The following is a 10,759-nucleotide window of genomic DNA, read 5'->3' as shown; positions in this document are numbered from 1 at the left end:
TTATCGTCGTTGAATCCTGTGGGGTCGAGGGCTAATGTTTTCTCTACCCTGTGTTGGCTATGATTCCCGGACTGTAGAGGAGGCGAGAGGACTAGGCTAATGAGCAGTTTAGAAGCTTCTGGAGAGCAGCTTGATTTAAGTCTAATTTTCCAAGACCTGCACATTCATGTGTATAAAATCTATTGTTTGTGAACCCTTCGTAGTCTGCGTGCTATTATACTAACTTGGCCTGATAATGTAAAGGTTCTACATATTTTTTCAACTAGCTATTGTTTACAGAGATTCAGTTCAGTTGTGACATGAAACGTTGAATGTATTTTTATTGGAAGTATATTATACAAATGTTGACAAACACAGTACAGTCGAAAATGAAATAAATTAGGAAATGTTCCAAAAACAAACGATAACTTAAATACTAAACAAACTCAGAAAGAAAGCATTTAAATGTTAAGTGCGATAATAAGGAAAATTCTGTATAAGGTTACCGAAGTCATAAAGAAATGCGACGACGTTAAAAAAGTCTGAATTGAAACGTTGCACATTCAGTTTTATTGCGTTAACTTGACGTTACAAATGAATAAACTGACGCAAAGTTTGTCAATTCACTTGGTGAAAAGTTATTCGAGGGTGTGAGCGGAAAATAGAAAATACTTTTGCAAATATATCTTGGATGTTCTACAATAAAGTTTTGACGTCGACAATCTTTATTGCTTTCTTAAAATGGAACAATATAGCTATTTAAAGGTTGTTCTGCTATAAAAAGTTTGGCACGTGTTTAGGGTGAATGACCACTCAACAATTGCAATTAAATTTGACATATACCAATTGTGCTGACAGAGGAAAAGAACCTCAATTGAGCAGCAGGTGCATGCTATCGAAGGGGTCCACAGGAAGATGTTCGATTTTGCTGCTAAAAACAAGTTTAAATCGACCATGCGCAAAAGAAATCTGTTTTGGGATTATTGATTCCAAACATTCTATTTCGAAAGAACAAGATTTACAAGAAATTACAAAGGACAAGAATAAATACTATTTTCATTGTTTTAACAAAACATAATGTTTGGAAAGATAATGTTGGAATTTTTTAAACAACATTCAAACACTCTTTAATTGAACAACTCAAGAAAAAAGTTAAATCATAGAATAAACGGAAACGGATATCCATACAAGCCCAGGCGCGGGACATATATGGAGCCTGAAGAATAATAACGCATAAATATCACATACCAAAAATACACGATTGCTTCTTTTAAAGACTTGACTTGTTTGGCTCGCTATTCGGATTGAAAAATTAACATTGGTGAAAGGCAGACAACATAAAATTATGAAGCTCTTAGTGTTATTATTATCTTTTTTTTTCTAATTACGGTGGGCTCAGGCACATTTTAAAACACAGTCATTATTGTCCCAAACAAACATCATCACAGCTTGTCCATGAGCTTCAAAACGTTTGTTTTTGACGTAACGAAAATAAAACAAAAATAAATGATAAAAACTGAACAGAAACAGGTGTTACAAGTTAAACATCTGGAGTCTGGACATATTGTTCAGACGGAATTGCAGGTTAAGTCTTTCCGGCTGCATAGGGCACGGCTTCTAGCAGACACTGTCAGTTACTGTCAATTTGAATAGCTTGCCTTTTGTGATGAGGTGCAGTGCTTGGTGCTTGTAGCCTACCTCTTCTCCACATAGTGCCACATTATGAAGCTTTCAAATGCGAGCTTTAAAAGTTTATTAGAATTGTTTCACCATCATTCTTGCAGCCCCTTGTTCTTTTGCGAGGTTTGCGAAGGCTTCGGCCTGCGTTTTGCTAAGCAAAAGCTGGTCTTTGGCGTACAGATCGTAGGGAATTTCTCTAACTTTCTTAAAACCCATTTTTGAAGCAAGTATGTAAGGGAGTTTCCAACTGCACATTGCAGTCATGCCAAAGAGTTGCTGCTTCTTGGCAAAGTCCACCGAGAGCTTCATAAGGTCTGTAGCAATGCCACACTGTGAGGCCGAGGGCTCCACGCATATTGCAACGTGGCGCATGTAGCGATCCGTCTTCAACAACTCAGGCATGTCATTTTCCATGTAGTGCAGAAACTAAAAATTGTAAAGAAAAATATTAGAATTAAGTTTTTAAAAAATATTCAAACCTTTTCAACTTTTGTGACATATTATGGAAAAGCCTGTTTGAAACAAAAATATTTCTATTCATTTTGACTCAATTCTTTTGTTTTAGCTTTGTTTCATTTCAGCTAAAAGTTTTTTACAATTATAATGAGGTGCAGTGTCATGTATAGTCCACAAAAGCTAATAGTAATTTAAACACAGGGGCAATAAGAATGTTGCACGTTAAACCAAAGGTAGGCTATGTTATTCAAAATATTTGAAAAACATATTAAATTACTATTCACTATAAATTAAATTTATTAAATTACTATATTAAACATAATAAAAAACATATTAAATTACGCATATGTTTTTCAAAATATTCAAACTATTTGAAAAACATATACGTAATTTACACTAAAGATATTATTAGCGTAAAAAAATATTATTAAAAAAGAAATGTAGCCGAAATTGCGTCCAGGCAATTATGTTCTATACATTTAAACTGAATCAAAAAATTCAATAACCGATTGAAACATAATTTCTACTTTTAAAAGGATCACAAAGTTAACACATACAAAACAAAGCATCAGCTAAATAGGTAAGACATACTTTAGGAATTGCGTTAATTTCTGGACCAAAATCACATTTCAGTTCTTCTCCATCGGATGGCCCAATTTCATTGACCCGAAGACCGCACATTTTTCCGCTTTTGCCATCGACCGCAAGAAAGGAAGCGTTTTGATCAAGAGCTTTCTGAAAAATAACGACGAGTTTTACGTTACCAGCTGTTGCAAAAAGGCTGCGATATGTCAGTCCACAAAATTAATATTTTCTAACTTAATGCAATAATTTTTTAAGCATGTTTGAAGATACGATTTTTTTACACAAGTTTTTGAAATGCGTAGGCTATTAATCGTTAATGCATTTCAGATTGAGGTACATTTTTTACCTACATTTTTGCATAAAAATGATGAAGCTGTATGCTTGGCAAAAATATTTTTTAAATAAGTTTTAACGTTTTGAATACAAACAACACAATCTATAAACTTACATCGATACAAAATGCGACGAATTTTCTTGCATTTGTTGGAGTTGCTCCGAGGGACTTCATCAATGGTTCTCTTGTTACAAAAAGTTTACTCATGAAATCAATCATTCCCTCGCGATCCTGGAGGTCACACGGCCTGCAGTAGTGAGCAATACCTTCCTCCTCATCCAATGATACCGCTTTTGATGAAGATGCGTTTGATCTTCGTTGCGCTGATTTCTGGTAATCAGCAGACTTCGACAATATTTCAGATTCTTTGGAAAACAAAAGATTGGAGCGACTGGAAGACACATCCACGAGAGAAGCGGTTTGTGCAACGTTCTTCAGAGAAGTTGCCAAGAAAGAACCAATGCGAGGAGATACCATTTTTGTCAAACTCATTTTCAGCTTGAAATGTATAGGTCGTTTCTCAACTAGCAAAGTGATGATATTGTTGCTAATATTGTTAGCTTTGTCTCGCTGAACGATCTCGACAGAATGAATCGAGTTCTGCAGCTTGCCCTTATATAGTACCAAGAGCACACCACCGTAAGAAAAAATTCCGCTCGTGGTTAACATTCTTACGGTATGTCACGTCACGTGCACGATACACAAGGGACCTGAACAAATCTGAAATTTAAATTAACCAATGGTTCTTTTTATAGCGATGAAGGGATGTTGATACCAGATTTTACGAACACCCTAACGAGGGGACCCCTATTATTATGTGACCATATTTTTACGCATTCCTAAAAAATTCTCTTGTTTAATTGCTTTATGCATTCTAAACTATGATTTTTCCATATACTAAACTTAACTACATATTTATAATTTAACAAATAAGACGAAGTGTGTCTTACGCCTGATGCCGATCTTTCAAAAGTGGGACTTGGTCATCTGCCCTAAGAAAAAAAATTACTCCCAATGTCAATTTCAAACTAAAAATCAATTTAAAATCGAAAGCTTGAAACAGGCCTACGACTCTTCAAAGCAAAACTTGTAAAAGTGTCATTTTATGTTAAAGAAAAATGTCTTGTTTTGATCAATAAATAATTTCGTTCTTTTTTTCGATCTTTATCAACTTGAAGCGAAAACAAAAGTTTAAATCAAAAATTAAATTTTCAAAGCCAATTTGCAAACCACTTTAAGCGTTAAGGTCTTATTTTTTTCGATCCGCTTTTCACAAAGCAAAATTTCTTTTCATTTCGTCTGAAATATAAACTGTTTTAAACATTTAAACTTCACGTTCGTAGAAGTGCTGCCATGACTGTTAATGATTTGTGTTTTCAAAAGACTACTCCAAGAAGCTCAAAGTGCGGAGAAAGTTATCAAAACAGGGAAAAGTTTTTCAACATTTTAATAGAAGCGGGACCCCGGTTCCCTTTGCCAAGACCTTTGCTCTTTTCGAGCTCACTTTTTGTGCTGCCTATTTTTCTTAGAATGTAGCTTATACTTTGAAGAGATCATGGTGCTCTTTAAAACATTCTTTTCTAAATCCGTTGAGAAGTGGCATACAGTTGCTCGAAAAATGACGACGTGACTTACGAGCAGTATCGAAAGATAATATTAGTTATTGCACATAGTTAACATTTACTCTGCTTTGATGTACGTATTAAAAATCAATATTAATCTAAGAAGAGATAGAAAAGCAAGATTTCAGGAAAAATTTTGACCAACAAGCTTACAGTTTCGTACACAAGAATTAATCCACTCCATGCAATCTAAACCATTGTCAAAGGCTATACATTGAATTGATGGATGTACATTGGCTCGGTCTACTGTTGTAGGCTACGCCTTAACCAATCAAACAGGTGTTGTGTTTTTATGAAGCAAAATGCCAACAAGTGGATTTTTCTCAGATGACAATCAGGCTACGTGGCTTTATATTTGATGACATTTGCTTCAAATTTAATTTCTTCGCTTTGTTGTCATCGTTGATGTGATGAAGAAGCACTCCAACGCAAATTCTGTGACGCGACGATGAAATTTTGGAAAAAACATAATATTTCAGCAACTGGATAAAAAAATGCTTTGCAGGATAGTTTGCCTTCTATGGCATTCCAGAAAGCAATTTTTTTTCTTACATTGATTCAACGTCGAGTGACTATATAATTCCTTTCCAATCAGCAAAATCCATTCTTTAGCTGTGGATTTCAGTTTGACCAAAATGATTTGTTTCGAACAGCCCTACAACAAAGCAAGACAGAGAATAAAACACCACCTTTATTGCCTTTTGAAAGTTAACTTTTCTGTGCCCAACAATCACCCCAATAGCATCATTTTGAACAAAAAGCTTTACTTACAAATAGAAATCCACGCGCCTTATAAGGTTCGTGATCTCAATTGCAAACAATACAACTTTTTTCATTTCACAACGTGACTTTTTCTTAAGTCGAAGATTATACAAGTTTTTTTTACTGTGACCTAAGTCTAGATTTGCTCGTATGCACATTGTAAACGCACGTTTGCGATGGCTAGAAAGTAAACATATAAATAACAAAATGCAAAGTGTTTTTGAACACCAGCGATTTTCGTCAGAAGTTTTTGAAGGTACGAGCATGAACACAGAATTGCATTGTCTTTTAAACCCTGATAAACGAATTCTATTGGTTGAGTTTGATAGATTTTTCACTGGATAAGCCAGTCATGAAGTCGAGTGGTAAACTTGTGATTCAATCTTGGTATACGATCACGCATACAGCATCAAACTATCAAAGCACCAAAATAATGATTGTCCAATTGTTTGCTAAATATTTTGATAGTTTTGTGTGCTGACAGGCGTAGATAATTTCAATTTAGTTCCGATAGAAGGTGACAGTTTTATGACCCAGCAAGTGAAGAACCAACATTTGGAGACATTTTTGGTTGCAATGCAGTAGTGTTTTTCGTGTTATTTACTCAGCAGTGAAAGACCTATAAGTAGTTAGTTGAGAAAAAATTTAGGTTTTTTTTTATTGAACCTTATCAAAACAGTTTATCGAAAAGTAGCCCAGCAGCTAGTGTTCGATTCGCAGTCCAGTGCGGTTCAAATGCCCTTTCCACCTAATTTTTCGTGGGCAAGTAATTTTCTTTAGTTTTTTGGTTTGGAACATCATCATCTAATGATGCAGTGCCTTGATGACAGCACCAGCACAAGTTCTGTTATTGCGACAACCAACAACGAAAAGCCATATATGTGGGTAGTTTATTTCAAATCAACTTTATAAGGACAAGCATATATTGTGAAACTCACAAGGCATCGTATAGTGTATAAACTTGCAATTGATCGCTTCATTCTGACAGTCGATTACCAAGGCTTACCATGAGAAGGTTTACAGTTTACAGTATTAAACAACATGATATTATAAGAAAAACCAAATACACTTTACTTAAGCAATCTAATTAATGCTGAATGGTATTTTCACAATACGCTATAGTTTGTGAATTATACTGTACGCTCACGAAATAAGATCAGTAGAAAAACAAACATGCTCAGACGCTAAAATAACATTTTAAATATAAACAAATTTAGTCAGCTAAAATTCGTTTATTGTTTATTTATGTTTAGTCAACGTAAAAATACGCAAAGGTGATCTTTGCTGAATAGTCCACTTGAAGTCAAGAGTCAGCATAAACAAAAGGTTGAATGTGAGATAAGGCTAAAACATAAACACTTTAACACTTTTTCAATTTCAAATTGAAATAGTTTCGCAATATTTTTGTTCAAATGAGTGACTTAAAATTGCATCATGTAAAATCTAATGGCTTAAACTAACAACAAAGCCTAAACTGTTGTTAATCCCCGCTAAACTTTGTTAACTATGTCAAGTACTTAGGCGTGCATTTGAATAGTAGTGATGGTCGTGATTTTTATGATGATTGTGAAACAACAAGTTCTTTCGCTAATTAAGAGCTACATTTTCTTTCAGCTGATTGAAGCTACCTCACCTTTTTACATGTATAGTACATAAAAATCAACTCTGATTAATTTGTTTGTTTCTACTTTATCAACTTGTTGTGACGTAGGATGACTCAATTAATGTTTTATCCGACTTAACAGCGTCAGCAAGTTTCAACTATCCCGTCCTTTAATACATGTATAGCAGGGGTTTCCAACCTTTTTACGATCTCGTACCACTTGGACGCTCTGTAGTGCCAAGCGTACCAGTTCTTGCAAAACAACTAATTTGATCGAATCATATTTTATTCAGAAGAATAATATTGGCCTATTAAATTAAATAACACTAAAGCACCACAAATAAATTTCATGAGATTTTTGTTTACTGTCCACCAATTGGTCCATGCGCGGTGTAAATTTGCCAACAGCGCATCGAAAGTCATTTCCGAGCGGACCTAGTCGGTTTCGATTTTTTGACTTGATGTTCATCATGACCGAAAATCCCTGCTCACATTCTCACGTAAAAGGGAAAATCAGTAGCTGTGAAACAGCATGGGAAGCTAGCGTTGAATATGAAGAGGCCATACTGAGCTAGAAGTTTATTGGAGAACATTCCTTGTAACCGATATTGAACATTTTATTCCGATCCATTTTTAGCTTACAACTAGCATTATTCAACGCTATTTGTAGCTTAAGCTATTATATAAAACAGTAGATGATATCTATCAAGAATCAAAAGTGAGAAAAACTAACTGGTAAAGGTGATCAGGTACTATGACACTTCCTCAAATGGGCGATCAACCTAACACAGAAAGCAATCATTAAGAAAACAAATCAATAGTTTTTTTTCCAAGTCTAAACCTTAAACCATTTGACCAAGTAAACACTCACAATAGTATTTCAAATTTTTTTAATATAATTTATGTTGTGGAACCGGTTTTCTTCCTATAGGATTCATCAGCACAACTGGATCGAAACGAAAAAATTACAGAAGATTACTATTAGCACAACTAGCCCAAAAAAAACGCAAATTTACATGTTAAATAAATAAAAAAATAAAAGTCACTGAATGTCCAAAACCTTCATATCCTTGCTTTATTCTTTTTCATTTCTTTTTTTTCTTCATAGTATTGCCAAATACAGAAAATATTGCAACAATTTGATACGGTAACTTACTAAAGCTGTCTGTACAAGCAGCAGTAAAAAGTAGAATAATTGAGATGAATTTTACAAGTATGATTAAGAAATGCTTATGACGGTGCAATATGGAACAAACGCTTCTATTACATCATCATGCTAAACTTGCAAGATGCAAAAGGTTAGCTAACTGCTCTTGGCTGATGCTGAGCTTCGTCGGAGTCTGCCTCGCTTTCTGACCTAGTCTTATTCTGAAACGATCCCTGTTCCATATCTAGAAAGCTAAAACCTCAATTGCTAAGGTAACAGGGATCAGTTGTCAGTAGATGTTACAGAAAATATATTTCGCACTTATTCAGTGCATCGTCAGTTCTGATAAAGGGCAGTTAAAACCTACAAGTAATGTTTTAAACAACATTACAGTGACGCAATAATGCCAAAACATGAGCGTAAAAAATTGAAAAAGCAAAAGCGTAAATATTGAAAAAATGCTGAATGAAAACTAAACCAAGCCGGCAGTAAAGTAAATTACGTATCAAATATAAATTATAAACTAGAATTGATGAAAGAGCAAAAGGTTAGCAATCAATTTTGATCATAGATTGGTTTTTCTAGTTTTTCCATCCCTATTGTCACCTATTTCTGCCGCATTGATTGCTAACCTTTTGCATCTTGCAAGTTTAGCATGATGATGTAATAGAAGCGTTTGTTCCATATTGCACCGTCATAAGCATTTCTTAATCATACTTGTAAAATTCATCTCAATTATTCTACTTTTTACTGCTGCTTGTACAGACAGCTTTAGTAAGTTACCGTATCAAATTGTTGCAATATTTTCTGTATTTGGCAATACTATGAAGAAAAAAAAGAAATGAAAAAGAATAAAGCAAGGATATGAAGGTTTTGGACATTCAGTGACTTTTATTTTTTTATTTATTTAACATGTAAATTTGCGTTTTTTTTGGGCTAGTTGTGCTAATAGTAATCTTCTGTAATTTTTTCGTTTCGATCCAGTTGTGCTGATGAATCCTATAGGAAGAAAACCGGTTCCACAACATAAATTATATTAAAAAAAATTTGAAATACTATTGTGAGTGTTTACTTGGTCAAATGGTTTAAGGTTTAGACTTGGAAAAAAAACTATTGATTTATTTTCTATTTTATCTATCAAGAACAATCATTTGACATAATTAACGCCAACTGTCCCGCGACCCGCAGCTTTGTTGGTACTGCTTTTCGAAACAACTGTGCTCCTTGTTGACAATTGACATGGCCTGTATTTTGAAGATCGTAATGATATGAAACAACAGGAATAGTTACGTAACAATAAGAAAAGGCTTCGGGAATTTTTTTTTTCTTGTAAACAAAACCAGATAAACAAAATATAAAGTTAAGAAAAAAACGGAAGCTACCCGCGTACCACCTGAAAAACTTTCGCGTACCACTAGTGGTACGCGTACCACAAGTTGGGAACCCCTGATGTATAGCATTAACCATGGACTGCGTTAGAGGGCCGGGGGTGATTACCCCCCACCAATTGGAGTGGGGGCGTAACTAATTCAAAATTACCACCCCCCAACACTAATGTAGAGATAAAAATTTAATTTTTAATATTTTTTTACTTTTGTGTTTTATTTTCATTTTTTTATTTTGTTGCACAGACTTTTAAGTTTTTTGCTTGGAAACTCCGACTCGCAAGACAACGCCAAACTATGTATCCTGTCAAAAATATACGCATCACAATGCGCTATGTATGACGTCATAATTTCTCACCGCTTCAAACTGTTTAATTTCGCTTTTACCACTCACGAACGAAACCCACTACAGTTGCATTGTTTCAATGTATTTCTGCGTTGAATCGTTGTAACTCGGCGGCTTTTTTCGCGGAGATAGCTTCTCTTCGCTTTTGTTTGAACCATGCTGGGCTTGATGGTTTTGCCATGCCATGCGATTTTGCTGATGATGATACGATGGGTGGCTTTTAAAATTGATTGCAAGGGACAGATTTGCTGAGTCAAGTAAAATTCCTATTTATGCTTGAGTTGGCAGATTGTTTTGTAGCAAACAACTTACAACAACTTAGTGTAAATCAGTGGATTGGTATCATACCAACAAAAGTGTACCTTACAAGCTAAATTATAAACTAGTTATGATACGGAAATATTTTAAAAGCCTTGGTAACACATTTGCCGGTAGAAGAAGGGGGGTCTGGGGGGCGACCTCCCAGAAGTATATGTGATGCGAGAATCCAATAAGCCCGATGTCGATGTCAAAACATCGTTTCCGCCCCTGCTTAAATTATCCCCCTCCCATTCTCAGGAAATGTCCGGAGCCCCTGGCATTAACTGCTTTTGACGTTTTGACAAGGAAGGCTCTACTTGCTTTCTACGATCGCTGCGGAAATCCAAAAAACAGTTCGCAGTGGTTCCCAACCTGGGGTCCACGGACCCCTTGGGGGTCCGTGAGAAAGCATTTGGGGGTCCGTGATTACCTTGATGAATTTTGGAGAAAAAAAACGAAAGCGATCTTTTCACTTTTATTAAATTTGATTACGTTGAAAAAGTTTCGGCAAGGCACTTCGGGTCACCTTAATATTCAAATACTGCTGACATTTCTTGAAC

General features: G+C 35.1%; 1 protein-coding gene across 1 annotated transcript; it reads right to left on the bottom strand.

Moving 5' to 3' along the window:
* Positions 1 to 305: 305 nt before the first annotated feature.
* Positions 306 to 3,601, bottom strand: LOC145781000 (uncharacterized). Its single transcript, XM_082592696.1, has 3 exons — positions 3,149 to 3,601; positions 2,707 to 2,850; positions 306 to 2,085 (listed from the first exon to the last, which is right to left on the bottom strand). The coding sequence occupies exons 1-3, from the start codon at positions 3,524 to 3,526 to the stop codon at positions 1,735 to 1,737; spliced, it is 873 nt and encodes a 290-aa protein (XP_082448822.1). The 5' UTR covers positions 3,527 to 3,601; the 3' UTR covers positions 306 to 1,734.
* Between the last annotated feature and the right edge of the window lie 7,158 nt (positions 3,602 to 10,759).

This window comes from Aplidium turbinatum, chromosome 12, assembly GCF_918807975.1.
Source record: "Aplidium turbinatum chromosome 12, kaAplTurb1.1, whole genome shotgun sequence".
Classification (NCBI taxonomy): domain Eukaryota; kingdom Metazoa; phylum Chordata; class Ascidiacea; order Aplousobranchia; family Polyclinidae; genus Aplidium; species Aplidium turbinatum.
Note: the sequence above shows the minus strand (reverse complement) of the source record. Positions and strands in the feature narration are given on the sequence as shown.